The sequence below is a fragment of the Formica exsecta genome, unplaced genomic scaffold (genome assembly GCF_003651465.1).
Source record: "Formica exsecta isolate Colony F162 unplaced genomic scaffold, ASM365146v1 scaffold258, whole genome shotgun sequence".
Lineage (NCBI taxonomy): Eukaryota > Metazoa > Arthropoda > Insecta > Hymenoptera > Formicidae > Formica > Formica exsecta.
The window spans coordinates 836265-859397 of NW_021849849.1; the positions used below are offsets into that span (position 1 = coordinate 836265).

The 23133-nt window shown below is 30.4% G+C and overlaps 3 protein-coding genes across 8 annotated transcripts in view; all 3 read left to right on the top strand.

Annotated features, from left to right (window-relative positions):
- Window positions 1–219: 219 nt before the first annotated feature.
- Window positions 220–8598, top strand: LOC115236616. 3 transcript variants are annotated; one of them, XM_029809176.1, is made up of 5 exons: window positions 220–1813; window positions 2099–2338; window positions 2428–2564; window positions 2957–3187; window positions 4839–8598. In XM_029809176.1, exons 1-5 carry the CDS (start codon window positions 298–300, stop codon window positions 6975–6977), a joined length of 4263 nt encoding a protein of 1420 aa, XP_029665036.1. In that variant the 5' UTR covers window positions 220–297; the 3' UTR covers window positions 6978–8598. The 3 variants fall into 3 exon arrangements, with proteins under 3 accessions (XP_029665036.1, XP_029665037.1, XP_029665038.1); XM_029809177.1 differs by having other exon boundaries at window positions 2428–2549; XM_029809178.1 differs by lacking the exon at window positions 2957–3187 and having other exon boundaries at window positions 2428–2549.
- A 620-nt stretch (window positions 8599–9218) lies between these two features.
- LOC115236620 (activated Cdc42 kinase-like) lies at window positions 9219–12944 on the top strand. Its single transcript, XM_029809183.1, has 2 exons — window positions 9219–10199; window positions 10476–12944. Exons 1-2 carry the CDS (start codon window positions 9649–9651, stop codon window positions 11404–11406), a joined length of 1482 nt encoding a protein of 493 aa, XP_029665043.1. The 5' UTR covers window positions 9219–9648; the 3' UTR covers window positions 11407–12944.
- Window positions 12945–17452: 4508 nt separating this feature from the next.
- Window positions 17453–23133, top strand: part of LOC115236630 (cordon-bleu protein-like 1) — a 31857-nt gene continuing 26176 nt past the window's right edge. For 2 of the 4 annotated variants that reach the window (XM_029809207.1, XM_029809209.1), the window contains exon 1: window positions 17453–18099. In XM_029809207.1, coding sequence (XP_029665067.1) covers window positions 17960–18099 — 140 coding nt within the window. In that variant the 5' untranslated portion in view covers window positions 17453–17959. Of the gene's footprint in view, window positions 18100–20849; window positions 21239–23133 lie in introns of those variants that run through there. The other 2 variants (XM_029809212.1, XM_029809210.1) reach the window with 2 other exon arrangements.

Genomic DNA, 23133 nt, shown 5'->3' on the forward strand with positions numbered 1-23133 from the left:
AGAAAAAGAAATTAAATATTATGAAAGAAAGATTAAGAAAGAATGTCATCTGTTTAGTTATCCTCTCTTTCATCTAGTGGAAATTGAACTAAAAAATTATACAACCATGCGCTATTTATACACTTTTAAAATTCATTAAAAAAATTTCAATTAAAAAATTTCTATTAAATTATTATAGTTTTAAAATTATAATAATAACTACTTATTAAAAGAGAGTAATTTATATTAGGAGACTTGAAGGTGCAAACAACAGCACAATTGAAGTATGTAACGGAAGAAGATCTGAACGCGATAGGGATGAGCAAACCGGAAATGCGCCGTCTAAAAAAATATTTCCAGAAGCATTTTCCTCAGAATTACCTTTCCAAATTTAAGAAGATGCTTCTACCGAAGCGCGAGGAACAGACTCCCGGTGCACTAAGTATGTTGCCGGAGGAAAGGCAGGACAGACCGTCGATACGCGTGCCCAATAAACACATGATCCCAGCCGATGCAATTATTGTGAACAAAGAGTTGGGAACAGGAGAATTCGGGGTCGTGCAGCAGGGCGTATGGACAAATGATGGAGAAAGGATACAGGTAGCAATCAAATGCCTATCCCGCGAAAGAATGCAGAATAATCCTATAGAATTTCTAAAGGAGGCCGCGATAATGCACGCGATCGATCACGAACACATCGTGCGGCTGTACGGCGTCGTTCTTGACACAAACTCGTTAATGCTTGTAACAGAATTGGCGCCATTACGCTCATTGCTGGAATGCCTCAAGGAACCCAGTTTGCGTGCGAGTTTCCCGGTTTTATCATTGTGTGATTTCGCCGTACAGATTGCTGACGGAATGCAATATTTGGAGGCGAAAAGACTGATACATCGTGATCTAGCTGCCAGAAACATCCTTGTGTTTTCTAAGAATAAAGTCAAAATATCGGATTTCGGGTTATCACGTGCACTAGGAGTTGGCAAGGATTATTACCAGACGAATTTTAATGTTAATTTGAAACTGCCCATTGCGTGGTGCGCACCTGAATGCATATCCTACCTGAAATTCACGTCGGCGAGTGACGTCTGGGCATATGGGGTGACTTTATGGGAAATTTTCAGTTATGGGTTTCAACCCTGGGCAGCATTGACCGGTCACCAAATTCTCGAAGCAATAGATGAACCTAATTTTCAGAGGCTTGAGCAACCTGAATGTTGTCCAAAGGATTACTTTTCTCTCATGCAGCAATGTTGGCAACATGAATCTCTGAAAAGACCCAAGTTTTCCGAATTGATCAATTTGTTGCCTGATCTAAAACCGGAACAAGTTCAAGCAGTTCAGGATAATACTGAACCGAATCAGCTTGCTTATAGACAAAGCGACATAATTACGGTCTTAGATAAAGGCAGTGGGAATAGCTTATGGAAAGGTGTTTTAAATAATGGCAAAACAGGATTCTTTAATCCGGCTCATACGATCGCGTATCTAGGTTCTAATTTGCCCAGCAATAAGCCCGGTGAATTTACGCGGGGAGATGGCAAAAATGTTTTCTCGTCACAGCGTAGAAAAATTCGTACGGACATGATATCTTCACCGCAGGGCGATCTCAAGCATACTGGTCATGTGGGTTTAGACGGAGCGTACTTCGGTGACATTAGCTTTCTCGGTGGAAAGTATCCGCACCTGCCTCGTCAAGTTGTGACACCATACAAACCGCAGGAGGATGCAACTGATAATTCTCAAAGTTTAAATCAGGATGCGAGAAGTATTGATGCGAATAGAGAATCAGCGAGAGATAGTAGAAGTATACAACAAGAAACTCAAAGCAAACATGGTACTAGTATTTTCTGTTATAATAAAGTTTTTACTTTATCAAATTATTTGTGTTTACATATGTACATTGCACATGTGCATTCGTGTAAATGCGTAAATTTATTTAATAAAGATACAATATTATTTATGATTATAATTTTATTAGATATAATTTAGTTACATATGTGAATTAGGAAATGAGTTTTACACATAAAACAAAGTATTAAATATTGATCATATTTAATTTTTGTAACCAATTTTGTGCTACTCTGAAAATATGACTATATTATCTTATATGTTTATATAGAGAGCTTATGGTCTGATGTGAATTCGGAAATATGTCAAGCGAATACAGAAAGTAATGCAAAGATGCAATCTATAACATCTAATATAGGCAGTAATACTGACGTTCTCGAAGCTGACCATGAATATCATGAAATTAGTGATGAAGAAAATCAAGAAAGTCCATTAAGATTTGATAAAACATTAAATTTTGACTTTGGTCCCAGTCTTTTGGCAGAAATGGATCAAATGTTCAGATCATTAGGTAAAAGAAATTGGAAGATAAATATTCCATATTATTTATATAAAATGTACAAATAATATTTCTGACATGTTATCATGTTTTTTCTATAGGTTCTTCTCCTCCTCCTCCGCCACCTGGCCTTCCTTTACCCACTGAACATGAATCAAGCAACGTGAGAAACGAATTGAGGGAAATTCAAGCAAAACAATGTAGCAAGAAGAAACAAGCCACCGTGAGTCCAATAAATGTACAGTAATCTTTTATTATTTTTGATTATGATATGACTTATTTAGTATATTTAACGTTATTATTCAACGTTATTTATTTTTTATTTATTATTTGCAATCTTTAGATATTACTTTTATTTATATTTATATAATATGTGTTATTAAGACAAAAGAAAATAAAGTCTGATGTAGAACTCTTATGTAGAATCAATAACTCAAGTTTAGTGCAGAACGATCAAGTTTCTATTGCACTATTTTTCTTGATCTGTATTTAATATAATAAACTTTTAAAATGTATTCGTGTTCGTGAGATAACATTAATATTTATATCTCTCTGTAGAGAGGGAATTGCGCAGAAATGTTGATCTACCGTTGATATGACGGAGAGAGTAAACATTTCTCTTGTATCTAGGTGAAACCTATCTCTGCTGCCGATCAGAAAACTCTCTACTCAGCCATTGCTATGGCACAGGAATTGACAGCACGTTCCATGACAGATCTTGAACATCCACCGGAGTCTCCTCGTACACCTGCCAGTCCTTCAAGACGCAGAAAATTCTCTTTTAAGTTGCCACATCAATACAGTCCCAAACCAGATAGACGACATTTTTCCGAAGAAGCTGCCAGTATACCTGACATACAGGTACATAAAACGGTTTTTGTTTTATCGCAGGAATATATGAAAAAGTTCACAGATCAAAAAACTACAACAAAGGAAGACATATTGAAGAAAGAGATTAATATTTTTACTATATATTTTTATTTAACATTCAAATTTTTATTGTGTGTGATTTATACAATCATTAAAAATTCTGTAAAATTATTTGATATTTCTAGAGTATGGGTTAATAATATGTTAAAGCACAACAATGTTGCAATAGAGTAATAAATAACGAAAAAAATTTCTAAATTATTAATAAAATTTTATATATCTTTTAGATTTGTTTTTGCACTATGGATTATAGTTTTCTCAAGCCATTCAATATTAGAGGTAACTCTTCCTTTGTTTTTTAAATTAATATTTAACATACTGGAGCAATAAGATATTACATACATACGCCATTACACTTTTTACATATTTAAATACATAAAATCATGAGAGAAATTATTTTAAAACCAAACTATTTATAAATAATATTAAATAATTTTAAATATGGCAAGATACATATATGACTATCATATTTAGATTTGGATATCATAGGAATACAATAGAATTGAATAATATACACATACATATACAGGCTGTTTTATAATTAGTGCTACAATCGGGAAAGTAATAATATTACATAAAAAAAGAAACTACATAAAAAAGTTAAACAATTTTTTATACAAAGTTTTGTTTTTGACAAAGTTGATTCTAAAATTTTTAATATTGATATAGCATATTATGCTTTTTTAAGTTTAAATAATTCTAACAACTTTATAGTATACATCAAATTTATTTCGACATTTCGATTAATTAAAATATGTAAAAAGATATATTTTTTATTGACAAAAATAAAATGTATCTAAATATTTTATACACAACTCCTTTCTCTCTTTATCTTCAGCGTAATTTAAATTTTTTTAAATTGTTTTATTAAAAATGTACTTTCTATATTTATACATTATTAGAGCTACTGTTATAAAATACGAACAGAAGATATAATAAAGGCTCATTTAAGTTTAAAAAAGCATAAATGTTAATAATTCAATAAATTTTAAAGTTAAGTTTTTTTTCAAAACAAAATTTTATATGAAAAAATTTTAATTTATTTATTTTTTCCGATTGTACTACTAATTACGGGATATCTCGTACACATTCTACATACATATTTTAATATTATTTGAAACAATTTTGACACACACTGTTATGGAACAAAGTTAATTACTGCTGTCACATAAAATTAAAAAAAAAGGTATATGCTATAATCAAAACTATACATTTACTTTGAAGTTTATTCATTATATCTTAAGTTTCTTAATCTAGTGCTTATTTACTTATAACATAACTAATCTCGATTTTTCTCTTATCCTTTTCCTCTCTCATTACTTCTTATTGATTTATGTATATTTTGTTTATGTATAATTTAACCTGTAATTTTTAATTGCATCACACAAATTTATTTATTTTTGGCCATAAATGCAAACTCCAAATATTTTTGCCAATTGTAAAATTTCATATGTGTGTGTCATATGTTTTGTATGCGATACATCTGCATGCATTCTGCATGCACTCGATTTGCTAAAATATCTTCATTTTTTATTTATTTCTCTGCATGTTATTTTTAAATTTTTATGTGTGTTGCGTAAAGTGGTTATGTTCGAGCCTGCAATCGCTTTCATCTACGGTATCTAGCATAGAGTCCTTTGGTGCACCATCAACCTTGAAACTTCCCTTGTGGGATAAAGCATCTGCAGAATTCTGTTTTGCGAAATCGAGAGAACTTTTAACAAAACCGAGTGCCTGGGCTTCATACATGGACATTGATTTAGATGCACACATATTAGATAATCAGATGACGAAACAAAATCTAGTCAAATCTACCGAGTTCTTGAAGAAGGAAAATAAAAAAAATCACTTGAATTGTGAGAGCGTGGCTGATCTTGAAACCAAATCGAATATTCGACATCAGAATGGTAAAATCTTTAATATGGAAAACTCAACTTACGATTTACCTTGCGAAATGAAAAGAGTGTCTACCAGCTATGTTGAACGTTATTTCGAACAACCCAAGTATTGCGATGATGAAACTGTTTTAGAATGTGCCAACGAAAAAATGCATTTTGGGGAAGAGAAATTAGATAAGTACGATAAGCTTAATAATCTGGAACAGTCTAATAGGCCGACGTATTATTCGAATGCTCTGGAACAGAGCTCGTCGGTCGGAGGTAGATTAAATCAAACGTTACAAAGTAAACTAAACAATTGCGAGCTACAACTAAAGAATAATATCACGCATCACGAAACGTGGTCCGATGAAAATTTTGATATTTTAAAGGAAAAAATGGCGAACTTGGAGTCTCCTCGTAATAAACCGAAAAAATTTGATGTAGTAAAAGACAAGACGAAAAACTTTGATCTCGGCACGCGACCGAAGATACCGGTTGCCTTCACCGAGTCCACGAAAATGAACATCACGGAATTCAAAAAGATTGATTTTCCGAAGTCTAGAAATGCGAAAATATCCTTTATGCCTAGAAATACTAATCAAGATGCAGCGAGTACGATATATGGTTCGTCAGATAATATTAAGACAAGCGCAAAAACGGATGGTTCAGATAGTCCAAGAGGCAATATAGAAGCAGTAAAAATTAACATACAAAGCTTTCGCAAGATTGAACAGAATCAAAATGGCCACGAAGGATTTCCGTTTGTGATATCTAATAATCCTCTATTTATCGCCGAATCAGAGAAGAAGGAATCTCCCATATACAGCAGTTCCGAGAGTTTGCGAGTGAATTTCCAACGTTTGAGGAGGAAATCCGATGCTGAAGCTAGTCAAGTAGAACTAAATAGTAAGCTTTTAGCAGAAAAGTATCAACGTGAAGTTTCTGGCTTAGAGAGTGTCAAAAACTATTTGGATTCCAAGAAAGTTCAGGGTTTAAACTTAGGCTTGGGCAAGCTAACACAGAATATGATACAATTAGGTAAGAACATTGCGCAAAATTCGAGGAACTTGGAAACAACCTCGTCAAGGTCACTGGCCTCTAACATGAGAAATCTAGATTTGTCCACGTCATCCCATTCACCATTGCGAAGTTTAAATATACCGATTCAAAAGCCCAAGCATCTGGACCTGAACATACCATTACAAAGTCAACCATCGATTAATGCAAAGCTAAGTTTAATGCAAAAAACGAATCTGCCGACAAGTCCCACTATGCACCAACACATTTTGGAGCCGCCGAAATTATATCAGAACGATCCCGCCAGAAAGGAACTACCGAAACAAGATATGCTCCCAGATATGCTTCCCAGCGCTGTTAATGTCTATCGACATAGGACGTCATCTTTATCAGAAAATAGAAAACCAGTAAAGAACATACGCAGATCCTTTCATCCCAGAAACGATTCCAGCGAGGACTCGGACTCTGTTTCGCACTCAGAGATGGACATTAGAAGTCGTCTGCGTTGTAAACGTAGACACAAGAAAGTTCCGCATAATCTTCGCTTAAATTTTAAATACAAAGCTCCGTTTCTTCATCCGGATTCCGCTAAAGGATTCTCTACGGTTGAGCTTTGCGGGAAATCGCCGCCGCCGTCGACGAGCTTCTTAAACTCGCTGTCGCCACCGTTCTCTTCCAAGAACAATTTGCTTTCTTGGCCGGAAAGTGCACCGAGCTCGAGCTTGACATTTACTAGCAATTCTGATTTTGACTCAGATACCAGTTCCGAATATCCAGAGTTTACGAATGACATTTTGACATTTCCTCCCTCTCCAGCTCCTTAAAATTCGAAGGGCAAATTTATGGCTTCAGCCTCAATCAATCTGGATATAATTTTTCTATGTATTGAGCCTCAACAATTTCGCAGAGTGGTTAGAGAAATCATTATGTAACGAACGCATGCTAATTATATTAATTTATAGGCCAAAAATCCGATGGTTAAACTAGACTGATTTTATTTTAAAAAATTACTATATAATCTCTTTTTTGTGCAATAAAAATTATTTTATTTAAAATACATCCCTCCAACATATCGATATGAGTGTAAAGGTTTATAAAAGCTTTATAATCGATTTTTTTTTATTTTAAAGTTATCAAAAGACTAAAGATATATTCCCCATTCTAAAATTCTCTCTCAGCTTTCATTTTTGTTCTGACATGCATAAAATGAAAATATTGCGCGCTCTGTTTTTCAATCTTTTTCTTATTCATGTTATTACATAGCAAATATGAGAAAGAGGGAGAGCAGTGAAAGAAAAATTTTAGTTTAAAGAAAAACAGTTATTTTTAAGGAAAAACTTCGAATAGAGGATCTCTTAGAATACAGATTTCCCGTATTTTGATATGGTTTTTATGGGAGTCTGATACGGGGTTTTTTGTAGGTCTTTTCAATTCTAATTTCAGAAATGAATATGAGAAATGATAGTAGCACGATAAATCGAAAAAATACAATAAGCGAGTAAACATTTGTTTTTGATTTAAAAATTGAAAATGCCGTTGAAAGAAAAATTTTCCATAGATATTAGAGAGAGACCTACAAAAGACTCACATACGCAATACGTCCGCACACGCACATATACATACATACACAAACATACATACATATATATAAAAGCATATAAAAATATAAATACATTCATATACAGATGAATATATGCAATAGTTAATTGAAAATATGCGTGTGTGCGTGCGTGCGTAAAGTAACATTTCACCAGAGTTGGAAAGTAATGCGTTACTTGTAAATGCTGTTAACGTTACAATTATTTTTTTCGGTAATTGTAATGGCAATTATAATAGGTTATAAATTTCATTTGTAATAGAAAAAGCAACTTTATTACATATTTTTCAGTAACGAATAACAAATTTCAATACTTGTTTTTATTGTTATTTTTCGAGATCTTAAGAAAAAATATTTTATTCTAACGTGCAATAAGTTTTTTCTGATGTAGATATTAATATTTAAAAGAATTATCAAAATTATTATACTTTATATTGATAGCAATATCAAAATTATATCAGTTATAATCGGTAACGCGTAACGGTAATGTATTACTTTTATAAAGTAACTTGCCCAACTCTGCGTTTCACATACGCATGATTGCATGTCATACTAATCACTGAATTGGATAATATTACCATATATTGGAATACTTTGGATGCCTTTACACATTTCTAACAATTGTATTTCAAGAATTGATACAAAGTTATAGTATACAAATCGGTTGACTGCCATTAGTTTTTACACAGATAAAATTGTAAATTTTATACACACATTTACATTTACATATTTTTGAATAATTGCAGTTTTTTTTTAATAAAGAAAGCAGAATTCTCAAACTAAGATACATACATATGTCACACATGAATAACCTATCTGTTTCATTGAGCTTTAGATTTAAACGAAAATAAAATAAAAAATAAAAAAAGATAATAAAATTTTTTTTATATTTAAAAAATATTTTTTTATTATGAAACTGACAATATATAGCTAAAAAATAATTATGTTTTTTTCAATTATTGAATAAAGATCCAAGAACTATAAAGACTTTAAAGAAATATAATCGTATTTCTATATTTGTAAAAAAACAATACAGAAATCTGACTGTATTTACTTTATATTAATTTGAAAAATCATCAAAATAATATTTCAGAATTGTTATAATTTATTTTTAACATCAAGATAAAAAATTGTTATAATTTATCTTTAAAAACAAAAATTTAAGTCGATATCGTATAAATAAATTTTTTTTTCGGTTAGTTAAGATAGCATTAGATTTCATAAGTCAAAAAAAAGACATGTTTCTATGCTTGATTTGTAACATTGTAAACTAAAAAACAATATGTAAATTTGTTTATTTTATATTAATTTTAGACAATTGTGCTCTATTTTGTATATATATGTATATATAATGCCAGATTTATAAGAATTTGATAATTTATTTTTGATTAGTGAGAATAGTCATTTTTTCTTTTTTTGTTAAAAGGAGGATAATTATTTTTACTTTTTCACGAAAATAAATTTCAAAAGAAAATGCGTTATTCTTTTGAAATTTAAGAATATTGAAGTAAGTCATGTGTAAAAAAACGCATTAAATGTAATTTTTATTGCACTGAACACTGCAACGAGTGTCAAGTATTGCCGTTGATCTCTTAATAGTTAAATCTTATCCAAGGTAGTTGGTATACAATATCAAAGACGAAGAGAGAGAGAGAGAGAGAAAAAGAGACTGAAAGATAGAGAAGGGATACAAATGTGCGTGCATGCGCGAGAGAGAAAGAGAGAAAGCGAGTGAGAGTTTATTTAGCATTTCCATATCCATAGTTTCCGTCGATTCTCTTATTTTTGTTTAATTTTGTTTCTTCTCTCCTCGTATCTATCCCCTCCCGCGACATGTTCAGGCTACTCTGTCGGAAGAAGCCAAAGAAGTATACAACAGCTTGGTGGAGACGCCGACAATGGAGAGCCCCGGAGACACGAACCCGTTGCGCATGTTACGCTCTGGATTACCTATAGTGAGGCCTAGAATTCGAGGAAACAAGCATGCCACTCTAGCTCATCCGATGTCGTCGGAGGATGCGTCCAGTGAACATACTTTCCATGTCGAGATGCATCATAGCGGTGCAAAGACTCTGCCTAAGGTTCGTGCATCTCCTCCGCTTCACACCATCCTGTCTCTGCCACAATCGCGCATTCTCGAGAGACATCACTCCACTTTGGAAATAGAGAACAATCAGAATCAGAGTAATGTCGACGAGAATCCGATACCCTTGCCACCCAGAGATCGCTCCAAAACTCTTCAGCCCAAGTCCAGCTTGCCGCGACATCAGAGGAAACATCCCTTGATTATACCTGGAGGCGGTGTCACTAGAACACTGGCTAAAATGGCAGTGACCACATCGACTATGGAGGATCAAGTAGATGGGCATTTTACGTTACAAAACGTCAATTCACCGATTGCTGGGACCTCGTTACAGGATAATTATTCCCCAGAAGATTCTATTAATGGGTGAGTCTCAATGATTCTCTCAGAAATAATATAAGTTTGCATCCTTAAATTTAAAGAATTGTGACATATGCTGATGTTAAAATGTATAGGATCTTTTATGTAATGAATGTACAGAATATTTTATTTAAACAAAGAAGATAGCATATTCATGTGCTAAAATTAAAATTGTAGTGGTTTAGACTATGAAATTTAATCATTTATTTATATTATTTAGTATATATGACATGTATGTATATATGTAGTATATATGACAACTCGAATACTCCTAACTTTTAGCCCAGAAGAATTCGAGCAACGCATAGATTTTGAGCTAGCCGCGCTGGATTCTTTACCCACCGAGGAAAGCCGATTTCGACGATGTAGCGTGATTTCGGAAGATTTATTGGAATTTTCGGACAATTTAATCGACTGTAGCGACGTATCAGATTTGCATCAAAATGTTTCGGAAACGAACAATGATGAGCAATCAAGCAATTCATTGGTTGACAATTTACGCAAGAAAGTTAGCGTTGAGTCAAAATCCACGAAAAATTCCGCGTCCAAGATACAAGAAAATGTAGAAGCGGATTTAAGACGAAATCCAACATCAACTAATTCTGTAAAACCGAAAGATTGGAGTAAAATGGATTCCTTGCCAGCTGGAACGCAACTTCCTATAATACATCAACATACTTTACTAAACTATACACCACAAACGAATCACGCGTATGCAGAAGAAATTTCTTCCAAGTTTGAAACTGTTCAATGCGAGGAACCATTAATATATATTAGTTCGAACGATGATTTCCATCCGACCCCTCTTTCGAAAGTCTATCTCTTATCTAACGAAAAGACATCAAGTCATGTGAGTGACTTATCACGACAGTCGGATCATGTCTCTTGCGAAGATTTGTTAGAGTTCGCCTGCGATGGACCGAACACACGAAGAACGCGTGGACCCCACAACGGAGAACAGTCTGACGAGGTGCGAATCATGATGAAAGTGCTGCACGAGCAGTCAACCCCGGAATCCTGTATTGCCGCATTAAACGTCACCGAGTGGGACGTTCTGGCAGCAATCAAACTGGAGCGGCTTCAAGGGCTTCTGAAAAAAGAAAACAATTTCGTTGGCCTCGAAGACTGCAAAGTGATGCTGAACCAGTGCGGTGGTGACGTCGTTAAAGCGGCCGCGCTATTGCGAAGTACGGAAGATACTGCCGCGGTTTAGAGTGATTTCGACCAATTATCGTAAAAAGCAATAATTTATAGAGAATATATGAGGATTGATTAGATAATTTTAAGATTATACCTTTATATCTGATTCTATCTGATTCTATTTATTGGTATTGGAAACATTTTTCTTTTCGAAATATCTTTTCTTTTGCAATCTTGCAATTTAAAAAATATATTTTTTTATTTTTCTAAGCTAAAATATTAATATTAATAATATTAATTTAAAAACAAATTTTTATTCTTTGATTACTAATATTTATTTTCTATGAGTATACAAATTACATTAATATAAATTATAATAGTATTAATAAAACATCTTTTTTTATTGGAACTATTGCTAACATCTGGCTGACTGTAGTTAATAGCTGGGAAATATGTATTGTTCACGAATATACACATGTATAGTATAATTATAAATTTTACAGATAGGTAAATTTTTTTCGAGTCATTTGCTTGTATGCTTGTTCCTAATAACTTCCTAACGACAATCGCTATTGTTATGTCGTTATACAAATATAACTCTCTTATACATTATATTTTAATATACATTATAAGAGTGCAACCAATATAGTAGATCAAATAAAAAGTATGATAGATAGTTTTACACAACAGAAAGATCTATCTATAAAACTATCTATCTATTTATCTGCTTATCTATTTAGCCGCCTATTTATCTATCTATTTATCTAGGAAAATACGAAAAAAAAGAAAGAACACGTGTGTCTATTAAAACTTCTTAATTTTATATAAGAGGTATAAACTTAAAACTTTTAAATTAATCTTCACGTATTTATAAGAAAAGTATAAATTTTTAAAATTAGTTCCATTAAAGGAAATATTTGTACTTGACAAACTTGGCTATAGAAATGGAAATATGGGATGGAAATATGTTTAGAAAAAATCATTTTAATTGTTTGAATATGTATATAGGAACATTTAGTATGAGCTTTAAATTTGACTGAAGAAAGAACTAATAATATCAGGTTGGATTGAGTTATATACATTTTATATATATTTGCTTAACAGTAACTAATACAAAGAGAAACAAAGAGAGTAAGATAGAAGGAGAAAGAGAGATCCTTGACAAATTTTTATAAAATTGTCTTTATATGTAGAAGTGTAGATGAAGTAAACAGATATGTGTGTTTTTGACATATGCTTTATATTATCTACAAAGTTTGCAAGATTAAACAATAATTAGTATTAATACATCTGTCAAATATTAACAAGATAAACTAGTTTTTTGTTAAACTGGATAAGTGAAGCAATGTCGATTGTATCTTTTTTACACGTGAATGCAATGTGATAATTTGCACAATAAGGATTAAAAATCTATAATTAAATGACAAAAATGTAGTCAATACATTTTTTTATGTGGAAATGTTTATAAAACTATGTATTATATATATTTGTGTGTGTGTGTTTGCGTGTGTGGTGAAGTTAGGGCTATGACCATAAATTTTTACAGATCTGAATAATGCTTATATAAATTTATTATGATTTATGTTATAAAATATAGATTTATCTACTTTTTATGTGTTTATGTTGTTTCGAAAACGCACATTATTTTTCGATTCGAACGCACATACGGCATATTCATACATATACGTAGGTGCATATATGATATGTATGCGCGCGTATATGTACACAAATATACATATATAATATTTAATTAAGTGTTATAAATATACACAAGACAATCATTTTATAATATTTATACATTTGGAATCACACTGCTCAATAATTTTTATAAATGAATAAAGCAACATAAGTTAAATTAAGAAGGAATCTAGATTACTGACTTGCCGTATGTTGCATTTTATATTTCTAATAAGAGTTAATATTTATTTATAAAAACTACTTTGTCACATTTGTTTGATATTATATTTTAATTTTTACAAAGAATTATTATCAGAGTATCATATTAATCAAATAGAACCTTTCATAAACATTCTAGTGTTTTAAATAAGAATCTACAATGCAACGAATAATTGTAGTGGCTCTTCTTAATTAATCTATGTAAATGTAAAAACATAATATAATATAGGGATTGATAATGAAGCAAAGTCCCAATTTAAGATTAATAATTATAAGAAGTTTTCACATTTTTTAAAATATTACAATATGGCGGGGGTTAATAAATATCAAAATTATTTTTAAGTTTAAAAAAAAAAATTATTTGGTAGATCCTCAATAATTTAATTTACAACTTTTTTGCAATAAATCTTATATTTAACTATGAAGATTTTATAAACTATAATCGCGACACATAATATTCTCTTTTTTAAAGACTTGTGAAAGCCTTAACAACATATTTAACTTTAATTAGAACAAAATTTTTATAACAGGTTACATTCTATATATATATATATATATAGCCACACATAGCTATAATATGATAAAAATATTATAAATTAATTTTTTTAGTAATTTTAATCAGAAAGTTTTCAGAATTGTCGAATCAATTTGGAAATCGGATATATATACTTATACGCATGTCTAACAAATCAATGATATTTTTATTATTTATTTTTACAAAATCACATTTAAACTATTTGCAGAAATATACAAGTAATTTTGAAGATGTTTTGAACAAACCACAAAAAATTTTGGAAAATAAAAATTATATTAATAATAAGTATATTAAAATGATAATAATTGAAATTAAGTCAATGTCATATTTCTCTAGCAAAAACAGGAAGCATGATGAGATATGTATAGTATAAGCCAGGGGTCTCAAGTCTCAAACAACAGCCTCCCAAATCAAACGTGGCCCATCTTCCATAAGATTTTATGGAAAAAATAGATGAAGGGGATAAAAGCAGTTTTTCGGTGGTGTTTAATAAAGAATTCGTAATTCCCCGAAGCACACCGATACGCTTATACGAATATGCACGGCATATACGAGTTAAATGATCTGTCTATTGTAAGATCATATAGAGTAGGAGTATCCACACTTTCCCCTACTTCTATTGTGGCCCGCTAACGTATTGAGTTTGAGACAACTTGTATAAGCGACTAGTAATTTTTTATATATGTTGAATTTTGGCCGTACACATTTGCGAAAGATTTTCGTATAAGATTGCTATATTGCATTAAAATCTTGAATCTGAAATAAATAATATTACTCTGTAGAGATTAAAAATAAAAGAGAAAAGAATACCATATTATTCAGAATAAAAACAATAAAAATAGAAGAAAAATATCAATTAATATAAAAATATTAATTAAAAAACATAATACACAAAAGTGACATGAGTCTACAATCAGGTCCATTTATTTGTGAATGCGTATTAGGTACATTTTAGATGTAATTTCATATTTAAGGACTTTACAAAATATGAATTTAATCCATTTTTATTTTCAGCGCTTTAATTCATCAATTTAAATATTGCAAAACACTATTCTAGCACCAAGAATGTATTATAAATCTGATGTAATAATTTTACGAAATAATTGCCATATTACATCTAATATCAATCAGAATTCAGCATACATTAAAAATGCTTGGTCTCAAATTGCTTGAAGCAAATACATCTGAATTTTTCTAGTTTGACTAAAGCTAAGCGTATTCTGTAACCATTTTTTGATACCCAATTTTTGTAAAGCAGACTTTGTAAGATGTTTGTACGTCTCTATATTATTACGCGCGGAACCAAAAAAAAAATGTTTTTATATGTGCTGTATTTGTGATAACATATACACATACATATATATATTATATATACATATTGATAAGTCTAACTGATTTTATTTTATCCTATCTTATATTGTAGAGTGAAAAAAGGAAAAAAAATTTACAAAGAATAATGCAAGATACACATATACATACATACGTATGTACGTACGTGTGCTTGCGTGCAAGTATATATGTGAAGGGAAAGCGCGCGCGCACTTCTAGTTAATTATGGTTGTCTTTAATTAAAAGAATTATTTCTTTACTTATGATTTTGAAATTTGATAATTAGAATTTTCAATTTGCTTTACATAATTTTCTTTATTATTTTCAAATAAATAGCAATTCAACATTAATGATGTAGAATTATACAGTTTACTTGTGCTTCCGCTTAGCACGATATTCGTCGGCATTTTTCTTTATTTTCTGACAAACATCATGTGTTGCATGGCAACAAGTCGCTCTGCTGGTCTGGCTGGAGCATCCTAGCGGTCAGTGTAACATAACTGCACTTGCTTCTGCCGTACCGCATCAACCTGTGCAAGCTGGTGGCATTACTGTGCACTTCTTTACACACTGTTTTAAAGAAAATATTTTATTCAATTTAAATTATATATAACTTAATCTCTCTCTCACAGTTGGATAGATTCAATTTAATTCAAATGATATACATGTATTATGCGTATATTTATTATATCGCTATTAAAAACATCTCTTTTACTATTTATTGAACTAAATCATAAGAAATATGAAATAAAAAACATATATACACAGACACATTAGGTCTATGTATATGTGTGCGTATTGGGTATTATGTAACTAGTGGTACAATCGGGAAGATAATATACCTGAAAAAATAAGTAAAAAATCTAATGTAAAATATTTTTGTATAAGACTATTTCTCTAAGAAAATTGATTTTAAAATTTGAAGAATTAAACTACGGTTTTTTTTTTATTTGAATGATTTTTAGTAATTTAATATTATATTTTTATTTTGACAATAATTATTATAAATAATATATAAATATAAAAGTACAACATTTTTCATTTGGTAAAACAATTTAAAATAATTTAAGTTACTTTGATAAGAGAGAGAAAGAGACAAGTGTTGTGTATAAAGTGTCTAGATAAATTATATATTTTCGACAGAGAAAATTTATTTTTCTATACATATTTTTTTCAATAATCACTATCGAGATACATTTGATAATGTATAATACAGAGTTGTTAGAGATTATTCAAGCTTAAAAAAGCATGATATGTATTCTAATTTTTCTAAATTTTCTAATTTTTAAAGTTAATTTTGTTGAAAATAAAACCTCATATGAAAAAAATTTATTCTACATTTCTGAATTATTTTTTTTTATATAAAATTATCTTTCTGGGTACTACTAGTTACGAGATAATATTAATAGCGCGAAAAATTTCAAGAAATATACGAGACAAATTACATGTAATTCGCGGTTTTCTCATGGTACTACAAGCAGCAGGTGTAGCTGCTTAAACGTAGCTTAACAGGACTAGTGACTACATTATACTTGGATGTATGTATATTTGTGTGTATAGACGAATCATATATTTCCGGTTTGACTGACCGGTTCCTCGTGTTAGTCTAACATCAACGGAACCTATATTTACACTGGAATGGACGTTCTTATATAGCATATAGATGCGATACGGAACAGCTGATTGAGATGAGATTTATGCTAGATGAAGTCTGTATACATGTGCTACTACTGAAACAAATCTATATATTTTAAGAAATTCAATAATTAATATTCTTAAGATATATATTTATTTTTATGTACACTTATATTTATTAAATTATAAAACATATTTTTTGCTTAATTACTTCATTGCACTCATGATTTTATTTGTATAGTTGTCACTTTAAAATAGTTATAAAGGAAATTAATCTTTGATTTTATGTCTTTATAATTTATTTATTATAATCTTTGATAATATCAATGATAATCATGTTTATCAATGCAATTGATGAAGGAATTACATATGTCAATCTTGCATCTATATATGCATTGCTATCGAGTCTCATAGATCGAAGATTTCGAATTTTGAAAGTTGATAAATAATATTATTCTCGTTTGTACGTGACATAAGTTCGGCGAAGGAAAAAAGGTTATTTGATAAAAATATATGCAGGATTCCAAAGGACGGAGACGATGCTCCCGTAATTTTCGTGGGGGTCATTATCACTGAGCGCACTTGCGCCCGAGGAAAGATTCTGAACGCAGCGTTCAGTACAGTTATAACGTCGGTACAAGGCTGACGTCTTGTGTTCTTCTCGTGAGAGTTCGCACGATAAGTCGTTGTACTTTTTTTTTTTTTTTTTTTTTAATAATCACACATTATAATCATCCCAAGAGAATGTATTTTGTAATCGTCTCGACAGAAATTAAACTTATACAAGAAATAAAAAAAAGAATCGCAGAAATATTTTGTTCCAACCGAGACATCGAGCATTTATCGACGTTAGACATATTAATGAGTTGTTAACAACTATAGTAATTACTCTAACAAGTGTCATGTTTAAATCGACATAATATATTGTGTTTACTTAACGTATTCATTAACATATCTATGCAAGATTGCACTACGTGCCGAGTGTGTCGGATACAAAAATCGAGATTGATCAATATCGCGGACTTTATTGATTTATTTTATGCATTTCGTGATTTTTTTCAAGTATTGTATTTTCTAATATAAGGGATTATTAAAGGTGTTCGAGGATTCATCGTATTAGAAACATGGAGAAGGATAACGAGCAGTGATTTGAAAGAAATAGTTTATTAACTATCAAAATGCGATTGTATAATGATTACGAATTCGTGAAGACGTAAAGACAACCGAGAAGATGTTGTGCTTGAAAAAACGAAGGACCTACAGCTTTACACAGGGTGTTTGCGCGGCAATTCCGAGACGATCTAAAAAGGATAATAATAACTATGAAAGATCCTTCAACATGGCTATTATGACACTACCGCGTAAGAACAGGTGAGTCACTTTTACCGTTTATGATTAAAAATCATGCAGTATAGTCGGAGTATCTCGTTATTCTGTTTCCGGCAAAGATCTAAGTAATATGAATTATTTTCGTATGTTTAATTTGATATATAGTTTTATAAAACAAGCTGATTCTAGCGCTATATCTTCGATGGAAACAAAAATGCATATTCAGCTGATAAAACGAATGCATATAATTTGGTTGACTTTAAATTTATAAGAGAGAAAACAAAAAATTTAAAGTTCTAAAGTTTTGAAAAAAAATCCTATTTGCATGAAGTTGGAATTTTTGTCTCAAATAGGTATACATATTTTTGAAGAATTTTGGCATAAGTAAAATTTAATTAAGATAATATTTGTTTATTTTATTTTCTTTTTTGGAACAAACGAAGAATTTTTAGACATTTACGACAAACGTATAATTGTGATGGGAAAGAGAGAAGCAAAGAAAGATTCGTTACGTTGCGTTTTCTAATTAATTATTACAATCGCTAAACAACGGTATTGTTCCTGCATGTTTATTGCACTAAAGCATGTACGCGCATGCTGCGTGTGCAAAGCCATGCTTTGAGAAGGTGGATTTGAATACAGTCATTAGTTCTTGCTACCGTTAGAGATGGTACAAGAGACAAGAGAAACAACGTAAATTATAATTGCAAAATTACATTGCGTAAAGTTATTAACCGTCTTTTATCCTTTCGCTATCGACAATCTCAAGGCTGTCAGTTTTTCATTCGAAATTATCTCTTTCATCTCACGTACATCACGCGAGCGCTAAATCATGTTATCCTTAAAAACTTATAATTTCCACTTTCATTTGAATAAACCATTTTTGACCTCTATAGTTTTATATAAATGTATTCTAGTAAAATTAAAATTGATATATTTAAATAATTCAAATTTATATCTCTGTCATATACACATTAATGTCATATTTTTTTGATGTAGATTTTATTTAGTAGTTAAAAAATCGACTTTTGTTTGGTGAAGATTTTTCACATTAAATATCCATACACAGATACATACAATACATAGACGTATAAATGCATACATAGTTGAATCTAGAATTTAATTTCTGTTATTTATACAATGTATATTTAATGTAATTTAGATATAATCAGTAAAAAAGTGTTATTTTTATTTATTAGTTACATTAAATTTAGTATTTATTATAAAATTATATATATATTTTCTTATATATACAATTGTTATATATATGTACACACATATGTGTCTTCAGTTTTTCCCATATTATATCATTGCGTTCGGAAATCATTCTTGATGTTAACCTGTATATGGCCTTAATTGATTCTTCCGCTCATTTCATAGCATCGTAACAGCGTCTTTTAGAAGCTTTTATATGAGTCATATTTAAGATTATGCAAGATTTTGCCTTATCAGACTGCATTTCCTTTTGTTGATCTTTTGCACGGATTATCCTATACTAGAAGTTTCTTCGGAATACTGTCAGTATAAACAAGAAAGGTATTATATACATATAATAGAATTAAAATGGTTTGCGGTTTGTCAAACAATCAAATCTGCGATTTTTCTACGTTTCACGAGTTTTCCTCACTCAAGGCTATATAATGTATATCATAAAAGAATAAAATAATAATAATGTGAAAGAAAGAACAAAGTTTTTTTATGACGTTGCATAATTAAAATTCGGCATTTGCTTCCCTCATAATTGTTAATTATGTCAAGCAATATTAATACAGCACTACTATTTTTATACAAATCCTTTTATATACACATATTTATAAACTATTATATAATGGCTGGTTGAACGGAAAGTTCGTGCTGTTTCTTCGGTCTTCATCTGTTAGCAAAAAACAGCACGAACTTTCCGTTTAACACAATATTAATAATGAAACAAATAAAATTTAACTTAATATATATTAAAGGTTTTAGTTATTGCTTGTTTATTATAAAGTATTAACAAATGAAAGTTCATATAAAATAAGATTCAAATATAGATTGTCAATGAAAAATTTTAATATTGGACACAATTTACATAAATATTAGTATGCATACTACACGCACATACTTTGTTAATTATTGCCATGTCATTACTTTTATGTACTTGTCGTCAAGAGACAACGATCGCGTCTTCTTTTAACAAATTTTTTTAATGTGATTCTTTTTTTAATTTACATAACTTTAATTTGATATGTGTCGCATAAATTAATCAATTATTTTTAACAATAAGTTTACGTCTCATCGGAGAGTATGAATAAAAATATAATATTTTATTTTAAAGAAAAGAGATATCAATAATTATAATGCTATAAATAATTTATTCGGCAATACTAAAAATATCCTACTATTTAATGAAATAGAATATTAAATTCTTTTAGTTATATAATTATAAGCTTTTCGTATTCTTAACGCGTTCATTATATACAATTATATAAAATTTTTTTCACGTTTTTGGCTTATTTTTTTAGAATCGTCTCTTTTCAGTTATATTACAGGTTTGTAGATAAAAAGTTCAATATAATTCTGAGGGTAACATTATATATTTTTTATAGCATCGCATATGACCGGAAATAAGTTGGCGCTGGAAGTTCATATTTTTTAATAATTTATAGCTCAAACGATTGCTCCTTAATTGCTCCGTCAGAATCCACAATTGCTCCCCTTTTAAAAGGTCGCACGACAGCGTTGGGAGGGGGGGTAGTGGGGTGGGGGGTAGCGGGCGAAAATTGCTGAAGTGTTCCGGCGCGAAAGCCGTTACTTGTCGGTCAGTCGCGAAGCGACAGTTTGCGCGCTGGTGTTGTGTGGATTTTTGGCAAGCACGTGCGCACACGATGCACCGTGCTTTTCGTCCGTGATCGAAGTTTGGTGCGATCGTTATTCGTGTATTCGTGCGCATTATTATACGGCATCCGGCGATATCGTTACGTCGTATAATTAACGAGTAGAGTTTTATATTCAGGTTGTTGCCGTGCGACATCTTTTTCTTACCGGAAATGCGCGCGGCCGTTTAAAAGTCGTCGTTACAATTGCGTTTATTACGGAACAGTGATAGTGCGACAAAACTGTGGAATTCAACGATGATCGGATCATTCAACGGAATTTCCGAGTCATTCGTGGATGATATAACTAATGAGATTTGAGCTTTAAGGTGAGAGAGTATTTTTGAAATCGTGCGATTTAGTTCAGAATACTATTATTAATAGTCAAGACAATATGTGTGTCGGTATGCTTTATTACAAATCGGGAAGAGATGTGGAAATAGTAAAAATGTATCGAGTATTTAAATATTAATATATAAATTGAGAGTATATTTAAATATTTCAGAATGCCTGTTTTACGACAATGAGATATCATTATACTTACAAGAAAGATAAACATTATGATTACTTTTGCTATATAAACTTCATAATATTGACAACGTGGCATTTACAGACAATTACGCAAACCGTATTCGTTAAGGAAACACACGATAGATATGGTTACGTTTGACACATAAACGTCCTTCAAATATATATTTCGAGGTGTAGACACATGTTTACGAGGATGATATGAGGAATGTCGTTATGATGTCATTGTGTGATATTAAGATCTAAATCCAAATCTTAGATTACAGAAGAAATAGCATAGCATTTGATATACCTTATTATCTCGTTCGAACACGAGTTATTCATTAAGTCGCCAAGGTAACGCAAATAATAAAATGTGCCAGTTGTTTGAGCGATATATATTATCAAACCGATATTATTCAAGCCTGTCGTATGATTTGCATTATTCAAAATAATAGTTGTTTTATTGCTTATTGCATAACGAAAATATTTAAGGATAATTTTTGCAGGTTATTTGCATTTTTTTATAAAATATATTATTAAAATTGTTTTATCAGGATATTTCTCTTATATTCCACGTATTAAAAATAATTATGTGTTTAAATAATTATATTATTTTAATATTATATAATATATTAATTCAATAATATAAATAATAATACTCTTAATACGTAAAAAAACAGATTTTTTATTTTACTTTTTATACAATTAAATGTAATATATTTTATAATTTTTATGTGTATAATATAATTTATATAATATATAAACAGACTCGGGTTTTGCTAAATAAGAATTGATAGAAATATATGAACAGGCATAAATATTTAAATTTGTATATATTGCTTATATATAAATGGTAGCAAAAAAAAACTTGTCTCAATTTGCTTCTCTCGGCAATCATTAATGAACATCACATTAAACGTGTATTTTGATTTGATTCATTCGCTTTAATAATTATAGAAGAATTCGACGAATGATATAACGATAATCTTTGAACGCAATAAATCTAAAATTTTTCTATTACAATCATAATCTAAGATTAGTCTTGGAATGTAATAAATCCGAGATTCTTTTATTACAATCATATCGCTTTCGCGGTATTTGTTTATACATCATACCATAAATTTGCGTTAAATTCTCCTTTGTTTATGTCGTCATATTCAAACGCGGCTCAATCTTTGCTTTCGTTTCTCCAAGAATTCCATGAATTTTGGGAAAATCTTTTGATGTGCTACATAATTTAATATACACCGTTTATTCTTAAACCTTGTTATGTCTTCGAACATGTATTTATCGTATTTATCTTAAGGTCTTTATATTAATAATTCATAAAAAATATTCGTAACATTCTTCGTTCTTGATGAAATTTGATAAGTTTTGCTTAATTTTTTCGTTAACTTCGAAATTATATTTGTCCAATACTGTGTTAAAAAGAATGGATTATATTAATTATGTGTATTTATATATTTTTTACATCTACGCCATATATATATTTGGCGTTACGTTTAAAAAACAATCGTTTGCCAAACAATCTGCGAAAATATCTAACAGTTCTGACCATTCAACAAGTTATATAGGAATAATAATTACATGATCGTTACTAATAATACTCATTTTACATTTATTATATTTATCAAGAAAAATATTGCTCTATACTAATGAGAGTGCATTAATTAATATCTTATATATATATATATATATACTACACGGAATACTC